The sequence below is a fragment of the Macaca thibetana genome, chromosome 10, assembly GCF_024542745.1.
Source record: "Macaca thibetana thibetana isolate TM-01 chromosome 10, ASM2454274v1, whole genome shotgun sequence".
NCBI classification, from domain to species: Eukaryota; Metazoa; Chordata; class Mammalia; order Primates; family Cercopithecidae; genus Macaca; species Macaca thibetana.
In genome coordinates this window covers 74,451,542-74,476,094 of record NC_065587.1, presented here as the reverse complement: position 1 = coordinate 74,476,094, position 24,553 = coordinate 74,451,542, and the positions used below count along the sequence as shown (strand labels likewise).

At 44.7% G+C, this 24,553-nt stretch overlaps 2 protein-coding genes across 3 annotated transcripts in view; both read right to left on the bottom strand.

Annotated features, from left to right (window-relative positions):
- The window catches only part of CHGB (chromogranin B), an 817,086-nt gene that overhangs the window by 143,711 nt on the left and 648,822 nt on the right, over positions 1-24,553 (bottom strand). The gene's annotated exons all lie outside the window — the stretch shown is intronic.
- SHLD1 (shieldin complex subunit 1) overlaps positions 1-24,553 on the bottom strand; it is a 112,033-nt gene that overhangs the window by 82,391 nt on the left and 5,089 nt on the right. For both annotated transcript variants that reach the window (XM_050745251.1, XM_050745250.1), the window contains one exon: positions 9,456-9,637. In XM_050745251.1, coding sequence (XP_050601208.1) covers positions 9,456-9,633 — 178 coding nt within the window. In that variant the 5' untranslated portion in view covers positions 9,634-9,637. The remainder of the gene's footprint in view (positions 1-9,455; positions 9,638-24,553) is intronic.

Sequence of the window (24,553 nt, the reverse complement as noted above, 5' to 3'; positions counted from 1 at the left end):
GCTGAGGCAGGAGAATCCCTTGAAACTGAGAGGTGGAGGTTGCAGTGAGCCGAGATCTCACCACTGCACTCCAGCCTGGGTGACGGAGAGAGACTCTGTCTCAAAAAAAACCAAAAACAACAACAACAAAAAACCCCACATCTAGGGAGAGGCAACAAAAGCAGAGAAGCACTGCCACACAGAACACCCAAACCTTCCAAATAAAGCCCATCCAGTTAGTATCTGCTAAAATGTACCCCACTGTGTCCTCAGTTATTTCTCAGGGAATTGGCTCAATAACCATTGTTCCCTTCTTTCCTTTCCTCTCCGAATCTTAGGTCCAGTCTAGTGACTGGGTATTAGCCACTAGGTTGGATATCACTTAATGCACCTATAAAATGTCTTTCACACTATATATATATCTAAAATACACCCTGACTCCTATTTTAAAACTATAACCACAACACATCAGGAATTCAACAACCAGTATATAAATTTTATTTTGAGTTTTTTTAATCTAAGAGCTTATAATTCATTCCTTTTGGAAATAAAATTTTATAGAATTACAAAGAAATATGAATTATAGAGAGGAAGACAACAAACTTTTTTTTACTCTTAAAGATTAAATTCCTTGGATGAAATGCCTAAATACACAAGTTATAAAATGAGCTTTGAAGACTGGGATGTTGACAGATTCCCAGAATAAGACTAAAGGTGCATTAAATCACTATTTACTTTAAACTTATAGCTGCCTGCCAGCTATGGCCTTTAATCATCACAGACTTATTGTGTTTAACATTCAATTTGCTGTATACATGCAACCAATTTCCCCGACACTGCTCTTGGGCAGAAGTTCAAGTTTGAGGAAAGGGCTGATATTTCCTACATCTGTATTGTTAATGTCTAACAACGACTTCAGAGAAACTCCTTGTCCTATTTTAGAAAGTACCTTGGATGCTCTCTAGGACAAAGGTTCCAGAGGGCGCAGGTGAGATATGCCACATGAGCTACCCAGAGTTTATCAAGCTCCAGCAGTACACACTGGGCCTTCGAGTGACCTTTGTGATCTTGCTTTTGAGAGGTTTAACCAAGATCATGTTTCTTAACTCAGCTCTTCCATTCTGCATACCCTATGCTTCCCTTGAGCCAATCAGCAAAGGAGAAAGAAAACAAGTATCTAACAGGCGGCGTGTTCAAGTCCAGCAACAAGTCTGTACCTGGGACTAATTAATGGATTCAATTCAGCCATCTCTGGAGTGGACTGGAGTTGACCAGGGAGGAGGGGGCACATTCCAGAGAGGGGAACAATGCAGCTAAGACATTAACAGTTGGCTCAGCCTAAAAGCAAGCCTGACAGGACTGGCAGGCCTGTGTTAATGTGCAGTTGGACAGCAGCAGGGGCCTCTATTCAGCTCGTGTGCACCTGTACAGCCGTGCCAGTTGCTGAAATATTGCAATACTGCTGTATGGTTGTTAAATATTTTGAACAAATATCCCAGGCAGCAGATTACACAGAGTCCCGAAAACAAGGCAGAGGAGCTTTTTGATTGGAGCTGGCAGGAAAGAAGTAGTGTAAGATTGGCCAGGTGTGGTAGCTCACGCCTGTAGTCCCAACACTTCGGGAGGCCAAGGTGGATGGATGACTTGAGGTCAGGAGTTCAAGACCAGCCTGGCCAACATGGTGAAACCCTGTCTCTACTAAAAATACAAAACATAGCTGGGCGTGGTGGTGGGTGCCTGTAATCCCAGCTACTCTGGAGGCTGAGGCAGGAGAATCGCTTGAACCCAGGAGGCGGAGGTTACAGTGAGCCAAGATTGCACCACTGTACTCCAGCCTGGACAACAGAGCGAGACTCAGTCTAAAAACAGAAGTAGTATAATACGACATCTCAAAGGGGCCTAAACAGAAGAATGTTATGGAAAAGGTGTTCCAGGAACACTCTATATTTTTCTTTCTTTAGAAAGAGGGTCTCACTCTGTCCCCCAGGCTAGAGTGCAGTGGTACGATCATAGCTCACTGTAGCCTCGAACTCCTGGGCTCAAGTAATCCTTCCACCTTTACCTCCCAAAGTGCTGGGATTATAGGCATAAGCCTCTGCACCTGCCCTCCAGAAGACCTGTTTGGCAGCAGCAGGTCTTCTGCCATAGCTCACTAGGAAGGGCTGAGGGGAGGATTTCATAATCCCACACCTCTCTTAAGTGAAAAGTTGTTAATTTTACCGGCATTTCATGAGGAGTGGCTGGGTGGGAACTTCAGGCCAGATGGACTCTGTCTTTATTAGATATATATAGCCTCGTTTTACCCATTTTTGCATACTCAGACTGGAATGACTAAGGCTTTTGAGGTTTTTCTAACACTCTCAGATTCTTATCAACCCAACAGTTTTCTGGAAAGTGCTCTTAAGTCTCATGTCCTTGCTACTAATTCGCTCCTCCAGGGCATGAACAGTGATGCGGCAGTTGGGCACATAGCATAAGGACAGAGAAGCGTCCATCCAGTTTGGCTCCTCCTCGGGACGATCACTGGCATCTGAGTAAGGGCAGGCTTAGACCAGAGGGGAATGGAGGTAGAGGCCACGTGCCTGGGAATGAGGAACAATCCTGAAATGAAGAAGTGAGAAGGAGGAAGGCAGGCAGCCCCTTCGAAACGCCTGGCTGGGAAAAGCGGGGCAGGGATAGGCCCAGAGTCAGAGGCAGCTGCAAGGTGAAATGGGGAATCCTGTACCCAGGTTAAGCTTAAGCTGGGCCCATGTTCTTGTAACTGGGTTTTGCAGTGGTCCTTGTTGCATCCTAAATCTAAGGTCACCCTTCCTTGGCCTACTACTCTTCCAGGGCTTAGAATTGTGACGCTGACTCCAGCCTGGAAGCTGGGACCTTGCTACCCACCGAGAAGCCACCTGCACACTGCCTGCCAACTGCCTGGATTTCTGGGTATTCTCTCCAGCGTGCCTGTTGCTGGGCTGGGCTGTGCCACCGGAAGACTACACCACTCCTCCATTGTGAACCCCAATGCCTTGCCAACTGTGTGTCTGGATTTTGACTGAAGAGTTTGACAACAGATGATATGACTGAACTCTTACGGTCAAGCCAGGTGCAGTGGCTCGCACCTGTAATTCAGCACTTTGGGAGGCTGAGGTGGGCAGATCATTTGAGGCCAGGAGTTTGAGACCAGCCTGGCCAACATGGCAAAATCTTGTCTCCACTAAAAATACAAAAATTAGCTGGCCATAGTGGTGCACACCTGTAATCCCAGCTACTAGGGAGGCTGAGGCATGAGTATCGCTTGAGCCTGGGAAGCAGAGGTTGCAGTGAGCTGAGATTGCACCACTGAACTCCAGCCTGGGTGACAGAGCAAGACTCTGTCTCAAAAACAAACAAACAAACAAACAAACAAAAAAACCCATAAATTGTAAAAACTATACCAAATTAATGAATCCTAATGATCAAAGCTTGGCTCTATTTCACCCAGTAGCTGGGGAAGCCAGGTCCCAAGTTCACCCTTAGATCCCCATTCAGCTGTAAGCAACCTGCCATACTCTGCCAGTTCTTGAGATAGTCAACTCTATTTTGAGCCGAGCACAAGCTACATGAAGGTAGCCAACAGTGTGTGCCTCACTGAGTAAATACCAGGATGGGCAGAGACCAATGCTGAGTCACCCTGAATGACCCTCCAGCTGGAAACCTTGGCTATATTTACCTATCCGTGGAAGATCAACTTCCTTATGACACATAACAGCAAGTAAGCAAACCAAGAACATCAGACTGGCTTGGGAACTGGAGGTGTTAAGAATCCGAGTGAGAATGGTGGCCAGCAGTACCCCAGTAGAGATTAGTGTAAAGCTGGGCATGTCTCTGAGCAAGCAATAAATCCAGAGTTATCAGAATTAGATTAAAATGTTGGCAAGAGCCTGCTGAAGGGCCATGGGGAGAGAACCCGTAACTATAGCTACCTATGAACAAGAGGCATGGCTGGGAGGCCGAGGTGGGCGGATCACGAGGTCAGGAGATCGAGACCATCCTGGCTAATATGGTGAAACCCCGTCTCTACTAAAAATACAAAAAACTAGCCGGGCATGGTGGCGGGCACCTGTAGTCCCAGCTACTTGGGAGGCTGAGGCAGGAGAATGGCACGAACCCGGGAGGCGGAGCTTGCAGTGAGCTGAGATTGTACCACTGCACTCCAGCCTGGGGGACAGAGCAAGACTCTGCCTCAAAAAGAAAAAAAAAGGGGATCCTCCTGCCTCAGCCTCATAACATGCCAGACAACAGGTGTGAGTCACACCGCTCACAGCCCTGGTCCTTTTTAAAAACAAACCTAGTGGTTATTGTGACATAACATATAAAAGTACTATAGAATGACAGAGTACACAGCAAAACAAAAATTGTTTTAAAATGTTTAAGTTTCAATAAAATCAAAAAGTTAATATTTCTCTGTAAAACTCCCTCCAACTCTCCAAAATGTTTGTTCTAGCAAGCTAACAAAACTAGCCTAAATTTATTTGCAGCAGTTCCTTTTCTCAGTGGTATCATCCTCTTGGTCACTTCCCAGGTTAGAAGAAGCTTTCTTTTTTTCCAATAAAATGTGATTTTAGCTAGGTATGGTGGCTCATGCCTGTAATACCAACACTGAGAGGTTGAGGCGGGAGGATCACTTGAGGCCCAGGAGTTCAAGACCAGCCTGGGCAACATAGTCAGACCCCATCTCTAAACAAAAAAACAAAAAAATTGTTTTTAAATTACTTAGGCAGGATCATGCACACCTATAGTCTTAACTACTTCAGACGCTGAGAAGGCAAGATTGCTTGAGCCCAGGGGTCCACAATACTGCACTTCAGCCTGGGCAACAAAGCAAGATCATACCTTGAAAAAGAAACAAAAAAAAAAAATGAGATGAAACATTTCCTTTGGATTCAGCCAGCTCTGTCATTTGCTAAGTGACACTGGGAAAATTTCCTAACTTTTCCAAGTTTATTTCCTCACTTATAAAATGGGAATGATTTCCACTTCTCAGGTTTGTGATAAGAATTAAAAGTGATGTTTAGGCAAGGTGTGGTGGCTCACGGCTGTAATCCCAGCACTTCGGGAGGCTGAGGCAGGTGGATCACTTGAGGTCAGGAGTTCAAGATCAGCCTGGCCAACATGGTGAAACTCCATCTCTACTAAAAATATAAAAATTAGCCGGGCATGGTGGTGCACGTCTGTAATCCCAGCTACTCGGGAGGCTGAGGCAAGAGAATTGCTTGAACCAGGAGGTGGAGGTTGTAGTGAGCCGAGATCATGCTACTGCACTCCAGCCTGGGCGACAGAGTGAGACTCCGTGTCGAAATGAAAAAAAAAAAAAAAAAAAAATGATAATGTTTGTGAAGTATTTAGCATGGAGCCTGACAATATAAAACCTAACAAGTAGTAAATGCTCAGTAAATGGGAGTGATCACTATTAATGTGCCCTAAAACACTGCAGTGTGGAGTATACAGAGAACAATAATCACATCCAGAGCCTTCCATGGGGTAGGATGAGTAAACCAATGTGTTTTTTTATGTTTATTTATTTATTATTATTATTATTATTTTTGAGATGGCATTGTGCTCTGTTGCCCAGGCTGGAGTACAATGGCGCCATCTTGGCTCACTACAACCTCTGCCTCCTGGGTTCAAGTGATTCTCTTGCCTCAGCCCTCCGAGTAGCTGGGATTATAGGCACCCACCACCACACCCAGCTAATTTTTGTAATTTTATTAGAGGCAGGGTTTCACCATGCTGGCCAGGCTGGTCTTGAACTCCTGACCTCAGGTGATCCATCTGCCTTGGCCTCCCAAAGTGCTGGGATTACAGGCGTGAGCCACTGTGCCCGGCCAGAGGTAATTAAGTTTTGAGGGTGGAAGCTTCATGATGGCATTAGTGCCCTTATAAGACACCTGAGAAAGAGGATCTCTCTCTAGGCCATGTGAGGAACACAGGAAGACGGTGGCTGTCTACAAATCACGAATGGGGGCAGCACCGGACACCAAATCTGCTGGCACCTTGACCTTAGACTTTCCAGCCTCTGGAGCTGTGAGAAGTCACCCAGTGTATGGTATTTGTGATAAAAGCCTGAGTTGGCTGGGCGCAGTGGCTCATGCCTGTAATCCCAGCACTTTGGAAGGCCACGGCAGGTGGATCACTTTAGGTCAGGAGTTCAAGACCAGCCTGGCCAACATGGTGAAACCCCAGCTCTACTAAAACCACAAAAATTAGCCGGGTGTGGTTGTGCTCACCTATAATTCCAGCTACTTGGGAGGCTGAGGCAGGAGAATTGCCTGAACCTGGGAGGCAGAGGTTGCAGTGAGCCGAGATCATGCCAATGTGCTCTAGCCTGGGTGACAGAGAGAGACTCCATCTCAAAAAAAAAAAAAAAAAAAAAAAAAAAGCCTGAGCTGACCAGACAGTACTGCAGTGTGCTGAGCACCCCAGCTGATAAGGAACTGGATCTCATCCGTCCACTCCGTGCCACACACTATGCCTCGTGCACTGAATTGTACAGCCTTATGACCTTATGACCTCCCCAACAAGGAGGTGCTGTTATCATCTCCATTTTACAAATAAGGAGATAGGTACAGAGAGGCTAAGTGGCTCGTCCAAAGTCAAACCAGGGGAAGAAGCAGAACCAGAATTCCAACCAGACTGTATAACCCAGCACGACCGCCACTAATACCATGTAAAATGGCTGTCTTAGCGTTTGAGTACCCCTTCTCATGTTTAGACATGGGTTCCCCAAACAACTATTTTGGCATAGAATATCCATATTTTTAACAAATACCCCTACATAAATATTTCAACATGCTCCTTATTTTCAGAGCTGTCAACCAATTCCAATTAATAACAGTTGCTTTTCTACAGATTAGTCAACTAACAGGAAATAAAAAATAAAAACCGAGTCCACACTGAATTCCCTAAGGGAACAGAGCCATTGCCTCAAAGTATTTCAACGTGCTAATACTTCTAAAGTTCTGTTCAAACTGGGTATGGTGGCTCACTCCCATTATCCCAGCACTTTGGGAGGCCATGGTGGGAGGATCACTTGAGGCCAAGAGTTTGAGACTTGCGTGGGCAACAAAGCGAGACCCTGTCACTACAAAATATTTTTAAAAATTAAAAAAAAAAAAAAAAGCCAGGTATGGTGATGTGAGCCTGTAATCCCAACTACTTGAGAGGCTGAGGCAGGAGGATAGCTTCAGCTCAGGAGTTCAAGGCTGCAGTGAGCTGTGATGGTGCCACGGTACTCCAGCCTAGGCACAGAGCAAGATCCTGTCTCTAAATAAATAAATAAATAAATAAATAAATACACAAACAAAGTTCTGTTCAACTGCCTCCATTCACTCATTCTAAGAAATGCTGTTGCTACCCAGGGATGATGAAAAAATCCATTTTAGGGACAGAAAGTCATGTAGAGGCAGCAGGATGGCAGGGAAAAAAGGGAAGGTCAAAGGAACTGAGATGTTAAGTCTAGAAAGGAAAAGGATAAAGAATTATCTAATTCTTGGTCAGTGATATGGTTTGGATTTGTGTCCCTGCCCAAATGTCATGTGGAATTGTCATCCCCAGTGTTGGAGGTGGTGCCTGGTGGGAGGTGATTGGTTCATGGGGCAGTTCCTCCTAAATGATTTATAGCACCATCCCCTTGGTGCTGGGGTCTCATGAGATCTGGTTGTTTAAAAGTGTGTAGCACCTTCCCCCGCTTTCTTCCTCCCGCTCCAGCCATGTGAAGTGCCAGCTTCCCCTTCACCTTCCACCCTGATTGATGCCCAGTAGGTGCTGCTATGCTTCCTGTACAGCCTGCAGAACTGTGAGTCAATTAAACCTCTTTTCTCTATAAATTACCCAGTCTCAGGCATCTCTTTATAGCAATGTGAGAACAAACTAACACAGTCAGGTACTAAATTAAACAGGAGACTTACTGATCCTGATTACTCTATGTCCTGAAAATCAGAAGAGAATCCCAAAAGAGTTTAAACATATTTCTCCATAGAATTCTTGAAGGCAATGACAGTTACACATCCTACCTATAGTCATCACTGAACTCATCATCATTAAAGGCTACATTTCCTTAGTACCCACAATGAGTTCTTTCTAAAAATATATATTTGGATTTTGTTGTTGTTGTTGTTTGTTTTTTGTTTTGAGACAGGGTTTTGCTCTTTCGCCCAGACTGGAGTGAAGTGGCGCGATCTCAGCTCACTGCAACCTCTGCCTCCCGGGTTCAAGTGATTCTCCTGCTTCAGCCTCCTGAGTAGCTGGGATTACAGGCGCCCACCACCACACCTGGCTAATTTTTGTATTTTCAGTAGAGACAGGGTTTCGCCATGTTGGCCAAGGTGGTCTTGAACTCCTGACCTTAGGTGATCCACCCGTCTAGCCTTCCAAAGTATTAGGATTACAGGCATGAGACACCATGCCTGGCCATATGGATTTCTTAATATTAACAACAACAGCATCGACTGAGCACCCATTGATGGTAGAAAAACCATGCTAAGTACCTTGCAGGTTTACCTTAAGTTAAACCTGACTAGGTGGAGCAAGCATTCTGATCGCCATTTTGTAGCTGACTCGAGCTCAGAGGGGTTAAGGAGCATGCCCCAAGTCACACAGCCAGTAAGTGGCAGAGCTGAACTTCAAATCCAGGTCTGTGTGATAAACCCAGGGGATTAACCAAAACTAACGAGAAATAAATGAATAAATAAATAAATCCAGGTCTGTGGACCTCCAGACTCAGATCAGGTAATTAATATGAAAGAGAGGGCTTTATAGTTACTAAAGACAGTCACTACCTACATCAGGGAATTAGCATTAGCTTAAATGACAGGCGTTTCGGCAATCCAGTCAGGAAACCTTGTAGAAAGGTTGTTACTTAAATCCAGAGTATACTTCATACAAGGAATGCTAAAGTCTCTATTTTTACTACTCATCACATATAACAGGCCCACATTGCTATTTTCTGAGTTTTTTTTTTTTTGAGACGGAGTCTTGCTCTGTCGCCTGTGCTGGAGTGCAGTGGCCAGATCTCAGCTCACTGCAAGCTCCGCCTCCCAGGTTCACGCCATTCTCCTGCCTCAGCTTCCCGTGTAGCTGGGACTACAGGCGCCCGCCACCTTATTTTCTGAGTTTTAAAAGAACAAAACAAAAAAAACCAATTCCACTCTCTGTTGAACCAAATATTCCCCTGCTTCTGAACTCATTTTGAGGGAGATTAGAAAGAGACCTGAGATTAACAGCAACAATAACAAAAAGACTCCAGGAAACAGCTCCTTGTCATTGCTGTGCCAGGGAAGCTGTCCTTTGAAGTTCCTCCTGACAGCTTTGCTTAGGTAAGATGTTTTTCTGCCTAAGACAATGAAGCCTTCTCAGAAATCTGCTATTGGAAGAGAGCGAAACAAACTATCACACACCCGTATAGCTGCTGGTTGTTTTTAAGTTAGTTTGTTTTAAACTCTGCTTATTACCTGGATCCACATCAGAAGAACAAGGAAGAGAATGGAATTCCAAAGAACTGAAAGCCTCGCTGTTGGCTTCTTGGCTGGGTCTCTGCAGGACATAATCTCTTATGTCACACACTGATGGCAGGTCCAAAGCACTGCTTTCCTCTGACAAGCTGCCTGAAGTGGCGTCCCTGGCTGCCATAGTCCTGCCATGGAAAAAATAATTCAATACAAAAGGCACCACATAGCAGGATCCTTCACTGGAGACAGAGCTTGAAGAATTTTATTTTTCTTATTTTTATTTTTATTTTTGTAGAGATCAGGTCTCACTAAGTTGCCCAGGTTGGTCTTGAACTCCTGGGCTTAAGCAATCTTCCCACCTCACCTCCCAAAGTGATGGGATTATGGGTGTGAGCCACCATACCCACCCAAAAAATTTTAAAGGTCAAACAACAGTGACATCAGAATGATTTACAGTAGTCCCCCCTCGTGTGTGATTTTGCTCTCTGCAGTTTCAGTTAATCTCACTCAACCATGGTTCAAAAATATTACATGGAAAACTCCAGAAACAAACAATTGGTAAGTTTGCAATTGTGCACCATTCTCAGTATTGTGATGAAATCGCGTGCTGTCCTACTCCGTCCCACCTGGGACGTTAATTACCCCTCCATCCAGTGTATCTGAACTATACATGCTACCTGCCCCTTAGTCATTCAGTAGCCTTCTCAGTTATGAGATTGACGGTTGTGGTATCACAGTGCTTGTGTTCAAGTAACTCTTATTTTACTTATTAATGGCCCCAAAACACAAGAGTAGTGATGCCGGCAAGTCAGATATGCCAAAGATAGGCTACAAAGTCCTTTCTTTAGGCAAAAAGGTAAAGTTGACTGGGCGCACTGGCTCACACCTGTAATCCCAGCACTTTGGGAGGCTGAGGCGGGTGGATCACCTGAGGTCAGGAGTTCAAGACTAGCCTAGCCAACATGGTGAAACCTGTCTCTACTAAAAATACAAAAATTAGCCAGGCGTGGTGGTGGGCACCTGTAATCCCAGCTACTTGGGAGTCAGAGGCAAGAGAATCCCTTGAACCTGTGAAGTGAAGGTTGCAGTGAGCCGAGACCGTGCCATTGCACTCCAGCCTGGGCAAACTCCATCTCAAAAAAAAAAAAAAAAAAAAAAAAAAAAAAAAAAAAAAAAAGGTAAAAGTTCTCAACTCAATAAGGAAAGAAAAAAATCATATGCCTAGGTTACTAAGATCTACTGTAACAAGGAATCTTCTATCCATGAAATTGTGAAGAAGGAAAAAAAAAAATTCATGTCAGTCTTGATGACACACCTCAAACTGCAAAAGTTACAGCCACACGGAGGTTGCAGTGAGCCGAGATCGCACCACTGCACACCAGCCTGGGCTACAGAGCAAGACTCTGTCTCAAAAAAAAAAAAAAAAAAAAGTTATGGAGTTACGACCACAGTACATAAGTGCTTAGTTAAGATGGAAAAGGCATTACATTTGTGGGTAGAAGACATGAACAGAAAGGTGTTCTGACAGCAATGTGTTGTACCAGAAAGCACGGAGCCTACACAAAGACATCAGCAAGGATCCCCTGAAACAAGTGACACCCAGCCATTTACCGCAAGTAAGGGACCGTTATACAGATTCAAGAATAGGTTTGGACTGAAAAGCATAAAAACTACTAAAGAGGTTGCATTTGCCAGTGAAGAAGCTGCTGCCACATTTTCGGCAGACTTGAAGAAGTAGATTAAGGAGAAAAGATATCATACACAGCAAGTCTTCAATTGCAATAAGACCGGCCTCTTCTGGAAGAAGATGACCAACAGAACCTAAATTCATAAAAGTGCAAAGGAAGCACCAGGGCATAAAGCACGGAAAGACAGATTAACTCTCGTACTGTGTGGCAACGCTGCAGGGCATATGATAAAGCCAAGCATGGTGTACAGAGCAAAGAACCCATGTGCCCTCAAAAGCAAAACCAAAACTTATTTATGCTTGTGTTCTGGCCATATAATCAGAAAGTATGAGTGACAGCTGTCTTGTTTATAGAATGGTTCCACCAATGCATCAATGGTTCCCAGAAGTGAAAAAATATTTGAAAGAGGAAGGGTTGGAATTTAAGGACCTATTAATAATAGATAATGTACCCAGCCATCCTGAATCTGTTTGCCATGAACATGAAAATGCTGAGGTTGTATTTTTATCTGCAAATACAACCTTTTTCTTCAGCCGCTTGACTAGGACATCATTCATTTTCCCAAGGCCACATACATCTGCCTGGTATTTGATCACATTCAATCAGCAATTGATGCAGATCGTAAACTGGAAATAATGTAGTGCTGGAAATCATTCACTATTGCTGATGCAATAGCACTCATCAAAGTTGCAATGGATGAATTAAATCACAAACTAAATGCCTGCTGGAAGGACTGATGGAGTGGCAGTTGTGAATGATTTTAAAGCCTTCCCTGAAATTGATAGAGAAGTTGGGAAAATCATCCATGCAACAAGTTGATGGAGAAGGATTTGCTGATATGCTTGATGAAGCAGGAGGACATACTGAAGGCCATTGAGAAGTGTTAACAAATGAGGAACTGGAAGAACTTGTCATGTCCTCTATAGAGGAAGAGGAAGATGAAGAAGAAGAAACTAAAGCAGAACCAGCCATGTGGACATTACTAAAATTTGCTGAAGTGTTTCAAACTGCACAGACATGAAAACATAAAATTATGGCATATGATCCTCAGATGGAACGCAGCATTAAAATCACCCGTATGATCACAGATAGTCTACAACTTCGCAGCAACACTTTTATGGAGTTACAAAGAAAGGCAACAACCTCTGATTACAATGTTCTTCCAAAAGTTTTCAGCAAAAAACACTATCAAGGATCCCCAAGCATCGAGATCTTCATGGCTCAATGATCCAGGATTGCCCGAAGCAGAGGATCCTCCTTCTGATGTAACCTCAGTAGCCGAACACTACATCGCAGTGCCTGCGCCATTCACCTCCCTTCATCTCATCACATAGGTATTTTCTTTTTTTTTTCTTTTTTTTTTTTTGAGACGGAGTTTCACTTGTTGCCCAGGCTGGAGTGCAATGGCGCAATCTCGGCTCACTACAACCTCCACCTCCCAGGTTCAAGCGATTCTCCTGCCTCAGCCTCTCAAGTAGCTGGGATTACAGGCATGCGCCACCAGGCCTGGCTAATTTTTGTATTTTTAGTAGAGATGGACTTTTGCCATGTTGGCCAGGCTGGTCTCGAACTCCTGACCTCAGATGATCCACCCGTCTCAGCCTCCTAAAGTGCTGGGATTACAGGTATGAGCCACCGTGCCCGGCCACGTAGGCATTTCATCATCTCACATCACCACAGAAAGAAGGGTGAATATAGTACAATAAGGTATTTTGAGAGAGAGACCACATTCACATAACTTATATTACAGTACACTCTAATAGCTGTTCTATTTTATTATTAGTTTTGCTGTTCATCTCCTATTGTGCCTAATTTATAAATTAACCTTTATCATAGGTATGTATGTATGCATAGGAAAAAACATAGTACATACTGGGTTCAGTACCATCTGCCATTTCAGGCATCCCTTGGGGGGGGGTCCGTAGTCCACCTCAAGGGTAAGGCAGGACTGCTGTACTTTTCCTTGCTATTGATGGTCTTTAATTCAGTATTTGTTTACCATTTTCTTCATGATGAGAAAGAAATGCTCTCAGCAGAAAAGAAACATTAATAATTTCAGCTGGAAAATAAATTGCATGTCTGAAAAGGGAAGGGTTCAATCAGAGAGCACTCTCTCAGTGAAACATTACACAGCACCACAATTCAAGGCCTACAAGAATATTTGATAAGGCTGGGCGCAGTGGCTCACGCCTGTAATTCCAGCACTTTGGGAGTCCAAGGCAGAAGCATCGCTTGAGCCCAGGAGTTGAAGACCAGCCTGGGCAACATAGCAAGACCCCATTTTTACAAAAAATTTTTAAAATTAGCCAAGTATGGTGGCATGTGCCTGTAGTCCCAGCTACTCAGGAGGCAGAGTTGGGAGAATCACTTGAGCCTGGGAGGTCAAGGCTGCAGTGAGCTGTGATTGTGCCAATGCACTCCAGCCCAAGAGAGAGTGAGACCTGTGTTTTACCAAAAAAAAAAAAAAAAAGAAGAAGAAGAAGAAGATTAGATGAGAAGGGGAACTGTCCATGATACATTAAATGTGGTGAGCATAGCTGCCTTCCAAGCAGTTGACCTGGGTTTGATTTCCGGCCAATGTGCCCACATGCATACATACACACGATACATTAAATGTAAAAAGGTTCTAAACATTAAGGAGGGTTTGGTCCAGATTATATAAAATAAAATGCCATGTGTAGGATGTGTGTGTGAGAAATACTATTAGATAAAGCTAGGAGGAAAAATGTCTAGAAGGGCATATCCAGTGAATTAATTTCACTAGTTATCTGGGTAATATGATTACAGGTGATTTGCATTTTCCTCTATGGGTCACTCAAACATGCAGTCAGTCAATTATTTAATATAATGGGCCTGGTGTCAGGCACTGGGAACACAAAGGTGAATGTCACAGACGCTTCCCTCCTAGTTTGGAGTGATCCAAACACAGACACGTATCAAGACAGAAGAGCCCAGGAGGGGCAGGAGGTTTTCTGGAAGAGGTTTTGCCCAACCGTGGGGCAGGCCAGCCATGGCCAGAGGAAAGTGTGAACTCAGGAAGAACCAGCTCGGACAAGCACAGTGCCACAGGGTATCAGGGGGTTTAAAGTGAGTGTCGAGAATTGGCTGGGGGTTGTGGCTCAAATGCTGTAATCCCAGCACTTTGGGAGGCCAAGGCAGGCGGATCACCTGAGGTCAGGAGTTCGAGACCAGTCTGGCCAACATGGTGAAACTCCGTCTCTACTAAAAATATAAAATTAGCTGGGCATGGTGGCATGCACCTGTAATCCCAGCTACTCGGGAGGTGGAGGCCCGAGAATCGCTTGAACCCAGGAGGCAAAGGTTGCAGTCAGCCGAGATCACACCACTGCACTCTAGCCTGGGTGAGAGAGTGAGACGCTGTCTCAAAAAAAAAAAAAAAAAAAAAAAAAGAATTGATCACTCAGTGAGTAAATGGGAAAGGACAAACTCTGTGGTCTCAGCTGGATGGCTACAGAGCCCTTCTCCTCCTGTACCCAGCTCTGGGAAGGCCTGGCTGCTATCAGCAACTTGGATACAAAGACTCTTTAGCTGAGCTCTGGAAGCCTCCAAGGTGGCTTAGTGGAGTCAGCATTTGGACATTTCACTAGGTGTTCCCTACCCCTCCATTACTCTCTGACTCAGAAGCTGCTGTCATCGATAACTCTTATGATAGCTGGCACCAGGTGTCATGAGTGCCATGGGCCACCGTGTATATGCAGAGCAGTTATCGGGTCAGATTTGCAGATTTGGCAGCTGGGTAGCAGGTGAACTTGTCACACTTAATCCTGGTGGCAGGCAATCTCATGAACAAGAATTCACTCACCTGCAGTGGTCCAGGTGGGAGAGGAGGAGCACATGAATGAGGTCAGGGCCCCATGGGTCAAGAATAGATTAAGAGAGATTAAGAATAGATTTACAAACTGAAATGAGAGCACAACTTAATAAGTGAACAAAGAGGCCGGGTGCGGTGGCTACCACTTTGGGAGGCGGAGGTAGGAGGATTGCTGCTCAAGAGTTTGAGACCAGCCTGGGCAACATAGCAAGACCTTGTATCTACTAAAAATTTTTTAAAAGTATGTAGCCAGGCAGAGTGGTGCATGCCTGTAGTCCCAGCTACTCAGGAGGCTGAGATGGGAAGATCGCTTGAGCCAGGCGGTCGGGGATACAGTAACGCGAGATTGTGCCACTGCACTCCAGCTTGGGCGATGGAGTGAGACCCTGTCTCAAAAAAAAAAAAAAAAAAAGAAAAGAAAAGACAAAGTGAATGGAGAAATGTGTCAAAGAGGAGCTGAGAGTCAACAAGGAGTGACAGTTTCAGTGATTCGGCTTTTTTATTAACTGGGTTAGAGGTGACAGGAAAAGACAGTTTTCAGAGGAGGCAATATCCAAATTATGGCATCCTATGCAGCTGTTAAAATGACAGTCAGAACTTCAAAGATCTCAAAAACCTATGTTTGAATGAAAGAAGTAATTTCAGGCTGGGCGTGGTGGCTCAAGCCTATAATCCTAGTACTTTGGGAGGCAGAAGTGGCAGGACTGTTTGAGGCCAAGAGTTCAAGACCAACCTGGCCAACATAGCCAGACCTCAACTCTATAAGAAGAGAAAAAATATAATTAATTTAAAAAAGAAGTAATTTAAGAATAACATGAGCAGCGTAATCATAAGAGTAGTTCCCATTTACTGAATGCTTGTTAGAGGCCAGGCATTGTGCTAAGAGCTTCATCTGTCACTATGAGGCAGGTACTCCTATCAGTACCCTCATTAACAGTCAGACCCAGACACAGAGAGAAGTAAAGTCACTTGCCCAGGGAAACACATCTCAAAAGCAGCTAAGCTAGGATGAATGCAGCCAAAAGTCCTCCCAGCATCCTGTGTCTGCACAGCCCCAGTGCTGCAGCCTAAACTACCATGTGATTAGGCAAAGATAGGAGGTATATTAAAACAAATCAACAGTGAGACCTGGCAAGATCTTTTTGTTTGAGGACACCCAGTCGCATGCTGTTGTGCACATTCACTCAGGCAGAGAGTGAGCCAAGCTATCAGCTGATTGCTCCTGAAAGGAATGGAGTGATCAAGGTTCCTAAAGAAGAAAGAACATCCTGTCTTTTCACAGGTTCTATATTAGCCAACCAAGCCTGAAGCTTCAGCAAACACCTCCGCACCAGGCAACTTTGTCTCCCCCTTCTCCCTTCATGTTACCTAACACTCTGCTCTGGAGGCTTCTGGAAGGGGAACAAACAGGTCAGTGAATGATGCTGGCATATCCTGCCTGCCTGCAAAGGTGCCTTGAAATCAACCATCAACTGAGAGTGGCAACAGTGATATGAAATGAATGGAATCCTTTTTGAAAACAAATAGCACATTGATGTGATACCTATATTTTCTTTGTTTTCAAAATCACTTAAATGCCAAATACATCACAAACTGGGAACTGGACCATAAAAAGAAGACATGTCGGCTGGGTACAGTAGCTGACGTCTGTAATCCCAGCACTTTGGGACCCCGAGATGGATCATGGGGTGGATCACGTGAGGTCAGGAGTTTGAGACCAGCCTGGCCAACATATTGAGACCCTGTCTCCACTAAAAATAAAAATAAAAATAAAAAATTAGCTGGGTGTGGTGGTGCACGCCTGTAGTCCCAGCTACTTGGGAGGCTGAGGCAGGAGAATCACTTGAATCTGGGAGGCAGAAGTTGCATTGAGCCAAGATTGCGCCACTGCACTCCAGCCTGTATGACAGAGCAAGACTCCATCTCAAAAAAAAAAAAAAAAATGACCAGGCACGGTGGCTGACCCCTGTAATCCCAGCACTTTGGGAGGCCGAGGCAAGCAGATCACCTGAGGTCAGAAGTTTGAGACCAGCCTGGCCAACATGGTGAAACTCTGTCTCTACTTAAAAAAAAAAAAAAAAAAAAAAAAAAAAAAAAAGAAGGAAAAAAAAGGATTTGTGCATATAAAATACATTATTTGGGACTCAGTGAAGTTGCACAGAAGTGAAAAACAAGCAGTGGAGGCAGATTAAACCCTTCTTGTGGTGTGAACAACCTTGGGCTGGCAAGCAGAATGCAATGATTATCCCTTGTCCCAAACCTTTTGATAATGTGGTTCAACTTCCTTCTCTAGAAGTGCTTATTTTCGTCTCTTAAGGGTGATTTAATTACATGGCCTGGCACGGTGGCTCACACCTGTAATCCCAGCACTTTGGGATGCCAAGGTGGGTGGATCACAAAGTCAGGAGTTTGAGACCACCCTGGCCAACATGGTGAAACCCCATCTCTACTAAAATTACAAAAAAAATTAGCCAGGCGTGGTGAGGTGCGCATCTGTAGTCTCAGCTACTTTGGAGGCTCAGGCGAAAGGATCACTTGAACCCGGGAGGTGGAGGTTGCAGTGAGCCGAGATCGTGCCACTGCACTCCAGTTTGAGTAACAGAGTGAGACTCTGTCTCAAAAATTAAATAAATAAACAAATATGAAAAAAGTTATTGAACTATGCAATCTAAATATTCTTTTTTTTTTTTCTGGGCACAGTGGCTCACACCTGTAGTCCCAGCACTTTGGGAGGCCAAGTTGGGAGGATCGCTTGAGGCTAGGAGTTCAAGACCAGCCTGGGCAATATAGCAAGACCTTGTCTATAAAAAAAATTAAAATAATAAATAAATAAATAAACAAACATTCTTTTTCAATACTGGAGAGTCCAGGATGCCCTGGGTTGCAGGCACAAGAAATCTTTAAGTATAGTGCATAAAAACCTGTTTACCAGGAGGAAACAGCCATTCTTCTATTACTCTACAGATTCTCACAGACCTACAAATACAAGTCAATCAAGGTGCACACAGAAGAAGTGATTTAACTTCACTTATTTATCTTCCATTCAGCCACTTACCTCCAAATATTTTACACGAAAAGTTTCAGACATCCATAGAGCTACCCCCAGACTCTTACTATGATTTGCTTCATCACACAACTATCCATCTATCCAACTTTCTATCTACTCATCAATTCATCATATTTTTAAAACACATATTTCCATTTATATCTGAATTAAAGCTCTGATGCCCAGGCTGGAGTGCAGTGGCATGATCATAGCTGACTACAGCCTCAACCTCCTGGGCTGGGCTCAAGTGATCCTCCCATCTCAGCTTCCTGAGTAGTTGGGACTGCAGGCATGAGACACCACATTTGGCTTTTTTTTTTTTTTTTTTTTTTTTTTTTTTTTGAGACAAGGTCTCACTATATTGCCCAGGCTGGTCTTGAATTCCTGGACTCAGGCCAGCCATCTTCCCACTCTGGCTTCCCAAGTGCTGGAATTACAGGCATGAGCCACCTTGCCTGGCCTTTACAATCTGCATTTTTGAACACCCACTCTGTTAGCTGAAGGAAGCATGAATTGGAGAACCATACTCATTTGTGGAGTTAAAGAGAATGGGTTTGAACCCCTGCTGTCACTTTTTAGCTGTGTCACCTTGGACAAGTCACTTAACCTGTTCTATAAATAGACAAGGAAATATATATACATATATATATTTTGAGACAGAGTCTTGTTCTGTCACCCAGGCTGGAGTGCAGTGGCACGATCTCAGCTCACTGCGACCTCCGCCTCCTGGGTTCAAGCAATTATCCTGCCTCACCCTCCTGAGTAGCTGGCATTACAGGTGCATGCCACCATGCCCAGTCAATTTTTCTATTTTTTTTAGTAAAGATGGGTTTCACCGTGTTGGCCAAGCTGATCTCGAACTCCTGACCTCAAGTGATCCGCCCACCTTGGCCTCTCAAAGTGCTGGGATTGTGGGTGTGAGCCATTGCACCCCGCCAGTTTCCTTGTCTATAAAATGGCTTGATGATGTAAACCAAAAAGTATCTGAGACAAGTCTCAATCAATTTAGAAGTTTATTTTGCTGAGGCTAAGGACATGCCCAGAAGAAATAAAGACAGAATCACAGAAACTGTCTGTGGTCTGTGCCCTTTCTCCAAAGATGAATTTGAGGGCTTCAGTATTTAAAGGGGAAAAGTGGGCTAAGGGGAAAGAGGGAGGGTATGGTCATCCATGTGTCACAAGAGAAAAGGAGCAGGCAGGAGAATCGTCAATTACACACTGGTCTCATGCTCAATAAATGGACACTTTACAGAAGATAAGATGAACATACAGTAGCTACCTGTGGAGATATTTAACCTTTTAACTGTAGTATTCTGCTTAGGAACAAAAGGAAAGACAGCTTCTTGTATGACTCGGCTTTCAGCTTAATTTTTTCCTCTGGCAGAGTGAACTGGAATCCTGAGTTTTTATTTTCCTTTTACAATGATAATACTTATCTTACAGGCACACTTCTTTTTTTCTCTCTCTCTTTTTTTTTTTTTTTTTTTTTTTTTTTTTGAGATGGAGTGTCGCTCTTGTTGCCTAGGCTGGAGTGCAATGGTGCAACCTCCGCCTCCCGGGTTCAAGCGATTCTCCTGCGTCAACCTCCCGAGTAGCTGGGATTATAGGCACACGCCACCACGCCTGGCTAATTTTGTGTTTTTAGTAGAGATGGGGTTTCTGCATGTTGGTCAGGCTGGTCTCAAACTCCCAACCTCAGGTGATCCACCCACCTCGGCCTTCCAAAGTGCTGGGATTATAGGAGTGAGCCACTGTGCCCAGCCACAGATACACTTCTTCGTGGCATGAGGTGCTATTCTTTTTTATTTTTATTTTTATTTTGAGATGGGGTCTCGCTCTGTCTCCAGGCTTGAGTACAGTGGCGCAATCTTGGCTCACTGCAACCTCTGCCTCCCGGGTTCAAGTGATTCCCTTGCCTCAGCCTCCCGAGTAGCTGGGACTACAGGTGCGCACTACCACGCCCAGCTAATTTTTTGTGTTTTAGTAGAGACGGGCTTTCACCATGTTAGCCAGGATGGTCTCAATCTCCTGACCTCGTGATCCACCCGCCTCGGCCTCCCAAAGTGCTGGGATTACAGATGTGAGCCACCGCACCCGGCCTGTGGTGCTATTTTTCTTTCTCTTTCACAGCCTGCTGCCTTCATATGGCAGGAAATGACAAGTGCCTCCCCCACAATAGCCAAGGGACTCAGCAAGTACCCAAAAAGTGTTGAGCAGGCACTGGTCCCCAAACCCTGCAGGCGAGAAAGCAAACATTTTTGTTATTAAATGTACCTGCTGGTTTGCTCACTTTATTTCTGCCATCGGCCAAATGTTCACCCCTCTACATCATTACCCACTCCGACAGTATGGCTGGACTCCTAGATCCAGTGGGCCTGTGGGGTTAATTTGGGCTAGGGTGAGTTTAGAAGTGACTTAGGAATCAGTTTGCTATTTATTTATTTCTAATTCCCTTCCTTTAAATGCATGTTGTGAAAAATCTAAAGAGAGAAGGTATTTCTAAACCAAAACTGGTGTCAATAAATAAAAGTTGGTTGTTTTTTTTTTTCTGAGACAGAGTCTCACTCTGTCACTCAGGCTGTGGTGTGATCTTGGCTCACTGCAACCTCCGCCTCCCAGGTTCAAGCAATTCTCCTGCCTCAGCCACCCCAGTAGCTGGGATTACAGGTGCACGCCACCGCTACCGGCTAAATTTTGTATTTTTAGTAGAGATGAGGTTTCACCATGTTGGTCAGTCTGGTCTTGAACTCCTGACCTCAGGTGATCCACCCACCTCAGCCTCCCAAAGTGCTAGGATTACAGGTGTGAGCCACCGTAATTTTTAGTGGAAAAAAAAAACTACTTACCTTCTAGAGTTATCATAAGAATTATAAGAAATTAATACATGAGGCCAGGCACAGTGGCTCATGCCTATAATTTCAGCACTTTGGTAGGCCAAGGTGGGCAGATCACTTGAGGTCCGTAGTTCAAGACAAGCCTGGCCAACATGGTGAAACCCCATCTCTACTAAAAATACAAAAATTAGCCGGTAGCGGTGGCGTGCACCTGTAATCCCAGCTACTGGGGTGGCTGAGGCAGGAGAATCACTTGAACCTGGGAAGCGGAGGTTGCAGTGAGCCGATATCACACCACTGCACTCCAGCCTGGGTGACAAAGCGAGACTCCATCTCACAACAAAACAAACAAAAAAAGAAATTAATACATGAAAAATATTTAGTACAGTATCTGTGGCTCACTAATGGCTAGCTCAGATAAGTAAAATAGTAATCATTAAGAAACAAAGTATAGGCTCCTATCTTCTCAGCCTGCCTCTAGTTCACTTGCTCCTCTGTTTCCCATCCCGTGGCCACTTTGCTTCTTTCATCCTTTTTTATTTTTATTTTTATTTTTAATTTTACTTTAAGTCCTGGGATACATGTGCAGAAGGTGCAGGTTTGTTACGTAGGTATACATGTGCCATGGTGGTTTACTACACCTACCAACCCGTCATCTAGGTTTTAAGCCCTGCATGCATTAGATATTTGTCTTAATGCTCTCTTTCCCCTTGACCCCAACCCCGAACAGGCCCCCATGTGTGTTGTTCCCCTCCCTGTGTCCATGTGTTCTCATTGTTCAACTCCCACTTATGAGTGAGAACATGTGGTGTTTGGTTTTCTGTTCTGTGTTAGTTTGTTGAGAATGATGGCTTCCAGCTTCATCCATGTCCCTGCAAAGGACATGAACTCATTCTTTTTTATGGCTGCAGCTTCTTTCATCCTTATCTAGTATGTTCTATGATCCAAAATCTTGTTAGTGTCCTAAACTTCCCTCCCCTTCCCCATTTTGTCTTTTCATCACACCCCTTTGGCAAAACCCCAGCCTAGACAAACTCAACCACCTCCCCACTCTCCATGTGAGTCACCAAACAGGGCAGATTGGCTGTGCTCTAGATGAATGAGTGTCGACCTGAAACAGGCTGTCTCACTAAATGAATACTAAAATCCTTATCTCATAACTGTCTCTTCTCTTCTCCTTGACCACTTCATGTTTTCTCCACTCTTCTTCAATGCAGACCCTCCTCCAACACTCACATATCTTCCTCCTCTTTTTCATAATCACTTTGGTGGTTGTTTTTGTTTTTGTTTTTGCACCCAGGCTGGAGTGCAGTGGCACAATCTCAGCTCACTACAACCTCCTCCTCCCAGGCTCAAGCAATTCTCCTGCCTCAGTCTCCCAGGTAGCTGGGACTACAGGTGCACGCCACTATGCCCGGCTAATTTTTGTATTTTTAGTAGAGACGGGGTTTTGCCATGGTCAGGCTGGTCTTGAACTCCTGACCTTAGGTGATCCACCTGTCTCGGCCTCTCAAAGTGTTGGGATTACAGGTGTGAGCCACCGAGCCCAGCCTCATCTTGGTTCTTAATCCACACACAAAAAAGCCAGCAGAGAGGAACTTCCTAACCTCCCCTACCAAACATAACAAAGGCTCCCACACCTGCACTCCACTTCACCTCTCCTTGCAACTGCAGAGCTGACCCTCCCCTAGCAAAGGCCCCCTCACACACACACCCCTGGGTTTTACATCCCACTCTCTGGACCTTTCCAGAAGCCTTCAGCAACAACAATCCTTTCTCTCTTTTCTGTTTGACTAGACCTTTCACTTAAACCCTTCTACATACCCAAATCTCCCCCATTTTCAACAAAAAAGAGGACGTTCATTGGAAATGCCACTGAAATATTTAAAGATAAGGAGACATGATATCTGCAATATACTGTCAAATATAGATGTGCATGTATGTGTGTGTGTGTATAAAAATAAAGAGACAGAGAATGATAAAGTAAATGGTTAAATGGTGCAAGTGTAGATAACTGGCGAATCTGGAAAACATTATTTGGGAATTCGTTGTACTAGTCATGAATTTTTTTTAAGATATAAAATTATATTAAAATAAAAAGTTGGCTGGGCACAGTGGCTCATGCCTTCAATCCTAGCAATTTGGGAAACCAAGGCAAGTAGATTGCTTAAGCCCAAGAATTTGAGACCAGCCTAGGCAACATGGTGAAACCCCATCCCTACAAAAAAAAAAAAAAAAGGCATGCACCTGTACTCCCAGCTACTCAGATTCAGGAGGCTGAGGTGGGAGGATCACTCGAGCTCAGGAAGTCGAGGCTACAGTCAGCTGTGATTATGCCACTGTACTCCGGCCTGAGTAGCAGAGCTACACCCTATCTAAAAAATTTTTAGACCATGATCCCAGCACTTTGGGAGGCCAAGGTGGATGGATCACTTGGGGCCAGAAGTTCAAGACCAGCCTTGCCAACATGGCGAAATCCCATCTCTACTAAAAATACAAAAAATTATCTGGGCGTGGTGGTGCACGCCCGTAATCCCAGCTACTGAAAAGGCTGAGGCACGAGAATCGCTTGAAGCCAGGAGGCAGAGGTTGCAGTGAGCTGAGATTGCACCATTGCATTCCAGCCTGGGCAATAGAGCAAGACTCTTTCAAAAAAAAAAAAAAAATTAATTAAAAAAAGTTGTCAGCCGGCTGCGGTGGCTCATGCCTATAATCCCAGCACTTTGGGAGGCCGAGGAGGGCAGATCACGAGGTCAAGAGTTTGAGACCAGCCTGGCCAACATAGTGGAACCCCGACTCTACTAAAAATACCAAAAATTAGCTGGGTATGGTGGCAGGCACCTGCAATCCCAGCTACTTGGGAGGCTGAGGCAGGAGAATCACTTGAAGCCGGGAGGTGGACGTTGCAGTGAGCTGAGATCACGCCACTGCACTCCAGCCCGGCGGACAGTGCAAGACTCCATCTCAAAAAAAAAAAAAAAAAAAAAAAAAAAAAGTGTCAAGACAGATGAGAAAGAAAGAAAAAAAAAATTTGACATCTGCTCTCCTCACAGCCAGTCTCCTCTCCCCTCCACAAACATCGCAAAAGACCCCACAATTGGCTCATTTCCTCAACTCATAACTTCTAGATACTTCTTTTCTTTTCAGGATGACCTTCCCCAAACCGTCCTCCCACCTCTTTGCCTGTTTCTATCCTCCATCTCAAAATGGACTTCCTTAAGACATGGCCTGAGGCTGGGCGCTGTGGGCACCTGTAATCCCAGCACTTTGGGAGGCCGAGGTTGGTGGATCACGAGGTCAGCAGTTCGAGACCAGCCTGACCAAGAGGGTGAAACCCCGTCTCTACTAAAAATACAAAAATTAGCCAGGCATGGTGGTGGGCACCTGTAATCCCAGCTACTCGGGAGGCTGAGGCAGGAGAATGGCTTGAACCCAGGGGGTGGAGGTTGCAGTGAGCCGAGATCGTGCCATTGCACTCCAATCTCGGCAACAGAGCAAGACTCCGTCTCACAATAAAAATTAAAATAAAATACTTGGCCCAAAGCTCACTCCTTCCCTTTCCTTTCCTTCTCTGAGACATTAATTACCACCAAGAAACATCTCTAGCCCAAATCCCTCCGCCTTAGCTTGTACCTCGGACCCCCTCACTGACCCTGCATCTGACATAATGGATTTCCTTCAGGTTCTCCAATATACCCTGG